General features: G+C 38.1%; 1 protein-coding gene across 3 annotated transcripts; it reads left to right on the top strand.

Moving 5' to 3' along the window:
* Positions 1-2,623: 2,623 nt before the first annotated feature.
* LOC115628486 (serine/threonine-protein kinase TBK1) lies at positions 2,624-5,924 on the top strand. 3 transcript variants are annotated; one of them, XM_030524614.1, is made up of 7 exons: positions 2,624-2,749; positions 3,214-4,240; positions 4,346-4,497; positions 4,557-4,684; positions 4,742-4,817; positions 4,874-4,998; positions 5,058-5,924. In XM_030524614.1, exons 1-7 carry the CDS (start codon positions 2,666-2,668, stop codon positions 5,614-5,616), a joined length of 2,151 nt encoding a protein of 716 aa, XP_030380474.1. In that variant the 5' UTR covers positions 2,624-2,665; the 3' UTR covers positions 5,617-5,924. The 3 variants fall into 3 exon arrangements, 2 of the variants coding, with proteins under 2 accessions (XP_030380474.1, XP_030380475.1); XM_030524615.1 differs by lacking the exon at positions 2,624-2,749 and adding an exon at positions 3,094-3,146; XR_003995803.1 differs by lacking the exons at positions 4,874-4,998; positions 5,058-5,924 and having other exon boundaries at positions 4,561-4,684.
* The last annotated feature ends 2,105 nt before the right edge of the window (positions 5,925-8,029 follow it).

Below are 8,029 nucleotides of genomic sequence, written 5' to 3'. Positions count from 1 at the left end.
GATGTTTAGCATTTTTGTTAAGCATCGATTTTATTTGTTGAGAATCGATTAATCGTGTAAATTTAAATGAACACATTTGTTTCAAGGTGACGCTGAGTGGCTAAGCGGTAAAAGTAAGTAAAATTAATAATTGCCAAATAAATCAAAACATTACATTTTCTTTTATATTTTTGATTAGATTGGTGTGTTGGTGGCTTGGAGAAGAGGAGGGAAACGGATAAATGGATAAATTTTTGAAATCAGGTAAGAATTTATGCCTCATTTAGTTAAGCAGTGAGGGGCACTCCGACATGTGACATATGTATGTATGTACAAGTATGTATGTATGTACAAGTATGTATGTATGTACACGTATATTTTATGCGCAAAACTGCACACATTTTTGTATATACATATGTGCAAAATAAATATGATTGTTACGCATGATTTTTGTTTTCTGTGCACATAAACGCAGCTTAGTTTTAATTAATTATTGCATTATTGTGTGTGTACTATTTACATTGATATATTTTTGTATGTAAACCCTTTAGCGGTACAACTATTTACATTTTTTATTTAATTTTGGTTTTTAGGTAATATCAAGGAAGTTGACGAGTCCGTGGAGCACAGTGGCAAGCGTAAGGGAAGGCAAAAGTCCGACATTTGGAACTACAGGCTGCCAGGGGGAAACTCTGCAAAATGCAAAACTTGTGGTTTGGATTATAGAACAGGTGGAAACACAACAATCTTGTTTAATCATCTATTGCGGGCTCATACGACTTTGTCCCATGAGTCGAAGCCTGTGGCGACCATAAAAACTTTCTTCAGTTCAAACAATTATTATGAAAACAATTCCGCGCATAAAAAGGAGCTTGACAAAGCATTAACCCGCATGATTGCCATTGATATGCAACCCTTTCGCATTGTTGAAGATCGTGGATTTCGTGATTTCGTTTATTACCTTAATCCAAGGTATATATTGCCCAGTAGGACAACTTTGAGAAACGTGCATCTACAAAATATGTACAACGAAATGAAAGAAAAACTTGTTCTGATTCTCAATAACGTAGAATACTGTGCCGTGACAACGGATAGTTGGACATCGCGGGCGAATGAATTTTATGTCACAGTTACTTGCCATTTCATAGACAAGAACTTTGTATTAAGAGAAGCTGTTTTATCAACGAACAAACTTGATATTGATACCGATCACACAAGTAATAACATAGCTGACTCTTTGCGTGCAGTACTGTTGGATTGGAATATTTTATATAAAACTTCTACTATTGTTACGGACAATGCAGCAAATATGATAAAAGCTTGTGAAATTCTGAAGAAAAGGCATTTGCCATGCTTAACCCAAACCTTGTAATTCAGGATGTATTGGCAAGCGGATTGTCACCTTTTTTAAAAGCAGTTCTATTGCATATGCAAAATTAAAAGCCGCTCAAAATGATGAAAACCCCCTTAGCCTAATACAGGAAGTACCCACGAGATGGAACAGCTCATTCAAGATGATGGAAAGAATTATAAAATTAAACAGTAACATTTCTTCTGTGCTTCTTAGTACTTTAAAAGCACCTCATCCATTGACTGCGGATGACATAAATATAATGAAGGACTTAGTTTGCTTGTTTATGCCCTTTGACACTGCAACCACCCGGGTCTCTTCGAGCAGCATAGTTACAATTTCCGAAATAATTCCGACTACAGTTGATCTATACCATCGCTTACACAATGCAAAACTGGCACTTAAGACAGCGGAAGGAATAAAAACCTACAACTCTTTGATAGATGGAGTTAATCGTCGCCTTGCACCTTTTGAAAATCGAAGCGTAGCTCAACTTGCAACGATTTTTGAACCAAGATTTAAAAAAGAAGGGTTCGGTTGTTCTTCCACCGCCGACGCAGCAGGTTTTTTGTTGCAAAATGAAATTGCAGCTTGTAGTTCATACGGAAATCCGACTCCCGACATCGAAGAGCCACCAACACATCCTGATTATCCAAGCACTAAAACATTGCAAATTTATGCATTTGTGCAGGACAAAATAGCACAAAAACAATCAAGAACCCCGCAAGCAGATGGTATAATATTAGTGAGACAATACTTAGAAAAACCTCACGAGTTGCAGGGCACACCACCATTGGAATACTGGAAGGTAATACTTGTGGCATCTAAAAAACTTAACTGCTAATTATATTTTTGCAAATTTCAGACACATGTGCATGAAATGCAACACTTTCAAAATTGCATCTTTAGTATTTGTGCATTCCAGCATGCTCCACTGCGTCTGAACGCATGTTCAGTAAGGCGGGATGCATCCTCTCTGACAGACGCGCCGCTTTAAAACCGTTTATTGTAGACTAGTTGCTGTTTACAAACAAAAACCAATGGCTAAATGAATAAAATTGATCTTATTAAAAATAAAATTTAATTTTTCTTCCTTAACGATTAATCGATTTTATTTTTGAAAAAATCGCGATTAATCGTAAAAGATCGATGCTGCCAACATCGATTATTTTGCAGCTCTATTCTACACTGATAGTGATTATCGATAGCGAGCAACAGCTGACTTGACGCAAGTACTTTGGCGGTGGCATCGATACTAATATTTAATGTTTGTCGTCTTGTTTTGTTTAAAAAGTGCAACTTATAACAAAAACACAGTTAAAATATATCCGAATCATGTCATTTTTACGTGGTTCACTTAACTATGTTTGGTGTACCACCAGCGTGCTCGGTAAAGGCGCTACCGGGTCTGTTTTTCAGGCAAGTTATTGTATTTCCTTATTGTAATTCCCAGCAAAGAAAGCCACTGAGAGCTTAGCCAGAAAAAAACTGAAGGTATTCACTTTCTTGCTATCAAGGGATCTATGTAAGACTCGCTTCTGAAACATTTAGGACACATTGCACGGGGAAAAAAAAAGCATCATATGTACAAAAGTGTTATGAATCACTTCACAGATTGCTTATTTCAATTTTTAAAGTTTAAAACATTTCACAAGCATAATATTGCGTAGTTTACTGCAGGCCAATAAAACTCTCTTAAGTACAGAATATCTACGATATTGGAAAGGATACAATCCATTCTAGTTGATTCTAAAACTATTTGTGTTTGTGACAGGAAATGTGTACGTGGTGCAATGGTGTATACATACATACATATGTATGTATGTTCAATTTGGAGAACTTGTTATAATTCGTTGGTTTTTGTAATAATTTATATCTTGTAGGGAGTTAACAAAACCACCGGGGAATCGGTGGCCGTGAAGACATTCAATCCCTATAGTCACATGCGACCGGCCGATGTGCAAATGCGCGAATTTGAGGCGTTGAAAAAAGTGAATCATGAGAACATTGTGAAGCTGTTGGCTATCGAAGAGGATCAAGAGGGTCGTGGAAAGGTAATTGTCATGGAGCTCTGCACTGGCGGCAGCTTGTTTAACATCTTGGATGATCCAGAAAACTCATATGGACTGCCAGAAAACGAGTTTTTGCTTGTGTTGGAACATCTGTGCGCTGGAATGAAGCACCTTCGTGATAATAAGCTGGTCCATCGTGACTTAAAACCAGGAAATATTATGAAGTTTATATCCGAAGATGGTCAAACCATATACAAGTTAACCGATTTTGGTGCAGCGCGTGAACTGGAGGATAACCAGCCATTTGCTTCGCTTTATGGCACAGAAGAATATCTGCATCCTGATCTTTATGAGCGCGCTGTGCTACGCAAGTCGATACAACGTTCCTTCACGGCGAATGTGGATCTATGGTCTATTGGGGTAACATTGTACCACGTAGCCACTGGCAATTTGCCTTTTAGGCCGTATGGAGGACGCAAAAATCGGGAGACCATGCATCAAATAACAACTAAGAAGGCATCGGGCGTTATTTCCGGAACGCAATTGTGTGAAAATGGTCCAATTGAATGGTCTACAACACTACCACCACACGCGCATTTGTCTCAGGGCCTTAAAACGCTTGTCACACCACTACTTGCTGGCCTATTGGAAGAAAACCGAGATAAAACGTGGTCTTTTGATCGTTTCTTCCATGAAGTGACATTAATATTGCGCAAACGCGTTATTCATGTATTTTACACCAATCGGACCACCTCTGTGGAAGTATTCTTAGAGCCTGACGAACAAATTGACAACTTTCGAGAACGCATATTTCTACAAACCGAAGTGCCGCTGGAAAAGCAAATCCTACTTTTCAACAATGAGCATCTGGAGAAGAAGGTTACGCCGCGCACTATTGGTGAGTAATTCATTAAAGAATTAAAATGGGACAGTGGACAGACTTAGTCCCTTCTTTAGGAACACATTAAATTAAATTATATTTCTATTACAATTTGTATTGCAGCCAAAGCATTTCCAGTGACAACCACAGAACAGCCCATATTCCTATACAGCAATGATGATAACAACGTGCAATTACCACAGCAATTGGATTTGCCGAAGTTTCCAGTGTTTCCTTCAAATGTGTCCGTCGAAAATGACGCAAGTTTAGCCAAAGTAAATTATTGTTTTCAACTTAATCCTTTTATACTAGGTAATAAATTACCTCTTTCCAGGCAGCTTGTAGTGTGGGTCATGAGTGCAAGCGACGGGTAGATATATTCACCACAATGGATATACTGATAAAGAAGGGTGTCGAACAGTTTATTGAGACATTAATAACGACCATATCGTTGCTCTTTAAGTAAGTTAAGCCCAAAACATTTCAACTCATTTATTGACATCAATTTAAATCACACAGAAAAACCAAAAGCTTTGATAATCTGTTAGGAACAGTTATTGATTATGCCGATGTGGTGCAAAGCATGACCAAAGTGGTAAGGTTTTTATAGTTTATATAGGTAGATATATTAAGAATAATTTGGTTTTGTAGACAAAAGGAGATCAGGAGCTGAGGGCCCTATTAAATGCTTTAGACGATGCAAAAAACGATTTTGACAGTGCTGCTGACGTTATCACCCAAATGCACAAACATTATGTTACTGAGGACACACTGAAGTGAGTTATAATTGTATCCGTGAGGCAATAATATTTATTTATACATATTTTCTAACCAGTGATCAGTGGACAACTTCCATGAGAGGGAAGAAATGCCCCTGCCGCACACGTGCCAGTGCGCAGGCCAAGTACTTGGTGGAACGTTTGCGGGATTCCTGGCAACATCTCTTACGCGATCGCGCCACACGCACGTTGACCTACAACGATGAACAGTTTCATGCGCTTGAGAAGATCAAGGTAGACCACAATGGCAAACGGATTAAGGCATTATTGCAGGACAATGTTAGTCCAGCCGTTGCCCAAATGGCTGAATGCTTGGCCGATTGGTATAAACTGGCCCAGACTGTATATCTGAAGACTCAAATATTGGAGAAGGATGTGCGCGATTGTGAACGCAAATTGCATACCATTCGTGATGAGCTTTATCACATTAAATCAGAGCTGAAGCTTGATATGGATACAAAAACTATTAACAACAACCAATTGGCCAAAATTGAGGAGCGAAATCGCCTGCGTATTATGAAGCAACAACAGCAGGAAGTCATGGCCGTCATGCGAAAGAATGGCGAGCTAATAACTTTGCTAAGCAAATTGGGGTTGGGAAATGATAGCAGCTAAGGTTTATCTTTGCTAAAACGTTCAAAACGTTAAATATATTTTTATCACCGCCTACATTTTTCCTTCGCTTACATTCCATTAAACATACTTGTATTCTATAGGAGCACTAAGTTGACTTATGATTTCAGGAGTGAGCTTAAGGTCTCAGGGAAAGTGGCGTTGCGAACCCCATAAAGTATGTACAAGTATAGTAGAACATACATATATTCTTAATCAGTGTGACGAATCAATATAGCTATGCTAGTTTGTCTGTATTAATGCAAGAGCTACCATAACCAAACGTTAAATACATGGGAGAAAAATTTTAAGGAACATAAGTTCGACATCCTCAGCAAACTCAATTTTTCGAGAATATGAGAAGATATATCTAAAGAGGTAGTTTAAAAAGGGTGTAAATGATAGAGGGTCACGATGTCTACCCTGAGACACACCAGAAGATATTTAATAGAGCTTATGCAAATAATTTACTGATGTTGGAGTTAACGATTTTTCAATTTGGCGAGCACCTACATTATGTACCAAGGAAGTAAATTCGAGCAAGTTGGCCCTGATTGACTGCCCTTTATGAAACCATGTTTCTTTTTTAATGTAAGCAGTACATTTGTGCATACAGGTTTAGCACATTTACATGCTTACAAATATATAAATGGCCTAACCTCGAGCACATGCGCGCGAGGATTAATAAGTAATTGTATTGAAAAACCCTTATCGTTGCCAGAAAGGAGTCCTCTTGCAAGCAAACTGTCTTTATATCTACTTGTGTGCCTTCCAATCTCCTCCTCCACGGTGAACAGGTTTAGGTCTCGGCGAGCAGGAGAGATAAAGAATTACAATTATTTTAATTACAACTTCAAATAATTAAGGTTGTAACAGAATAGATTTGCAATACTTTATTTATTTAAGACCAACATAATTAAAAAGAGTGCAGAAACAAGTGAGAGGTAAAACAGCCTGCGCCTTGTCATACATATGTATGTATATAATTTATATCATGTATCACATATATTAGGAGATAATTGTTTTCGTAATATGTCCACAATGAGAGTAAATGTTGATTCGTATTCTTTATTATCATACCTTTTACAATATTTGTATCTTGGTACCAAATACATATTTTATATATATTTTTGCTGTTAATTTAAATTCAAGCTCGATCCCTCAAAAGCAGGCTTGTATTCGTACTCATATATCGATAATTGCGTCCTCAATACTCGCTGTACTCGTCTCCCACCAACATTCAATATTTTTGTAAAAACAGTTTATGCCGGTAATTTTAATTGTCCATTATCTTTCATATAATTTACAATTTGGAGTGAAAATACGCCCACAAGATGGGCGTGCTAAGCGGAATCGCTCTAGTCATCGAATATATGGTGTTGCAACCAATTACCTTAATAATTGAGACCGTTGTATCCATTGTTTACTACTTTCTGTATGGGAGCTGGTTAGTCGGATTTTGTTTGGTTGAAGGTGGCACTTACATTTGGCGCTTCCTTTGCGACATTTTTGAAGTATTAGGTATTTTTGTCTCGGAAGCCTCGCGTTTCTGCTGCGAGCTGCGGGAAATTTTCTTCGAGGTAAGCGAGTACGTACAAGGAGGTACCTGCGATGGAATATTGCTGGTAGAAAAGACATTTAAAGCAACAGCCCAACATCTGCACAATTTTGTGCGTACAACTGAAGTGCACACTCGCTTGTGGGCGACTGCAGCCGGAGGGACTTTGAGCACTATTGGAAGATTTTTGTTTAATGTGCTTGTTGGGATTGGCAATTGTGTGCTGTGGCTATTGATGCTGGTTCCGCGAGCTGTTGCTGCTTTTCTGGACTATCTTTTATATGTACTAGAAACTGGCGTGCGGTTCCTTATTACACGAGGCGTTGAGTTGTTAAGCAGCGTGTTCCGGTTATCCATTGGCCTGGCTGTATTACTGTTACTATACATGTTCCGGGGATATTTATACCTATTTATAGCTTATGCGTTGCGGCAGATGTGCGTCAAATGTATGTCGAAAATTCGCAGTGCGTACTTTTGGATCGATGAAAACATTTTTGGTTGGTTGCAAAAATTAGAGATCCAACGAGGCAAGGCTTTGGATACATCAACTCGTGAAGGATGTGTAGTCTGCATGGACCGCAGCAGGTGCATAGTCATTTTACCTTGTCGTCATTTTTGTATGTGTAAGGAATGCTCTGAACAATTAATACATATTCCGAACTACGATCAGCAAGTTTGTCGTTGTCCCGTTTGCCGGCATAATATCGAAGGAATGATGTCGGTATATGTTTAAATAGTTTTCAAGTAAATACTTGTTTTAAGTTTCAGTTAAAATTAGTTAGTGTATATATTAGTCATTTGAATTACTATATAGTATGTACTGTCAATTATAGCTTTAGCTTTTACTTTACAATGAAA

The sequence above is a fragment of the Scaptodrosophila lebanonensis genome, unplaced genomic scaffold (genome assembly GCF_003285725.1).
Source record: "Scaptodrosophila lebanonensis strain 11010-0011.00,11010-0021.00 unplaced genomic scaffold, SlebRS2 tig00000118-arrow-arrow-pilon, whole genome shotgun sequence".
Taxonomy (NCBI): domain Eukaryota; kingdom Metazoa; phylum Arthropoda; class Insecta; order Diptera; family Drosophilidae; genus Scaptodrosophila; species Scaptodrosophila lebanonensis.
The sequence above is the reverse complement of the archived record's forward strand: the minus strand, read 5'-3'. Positions and strand labels throughout refer to the sequence as shown.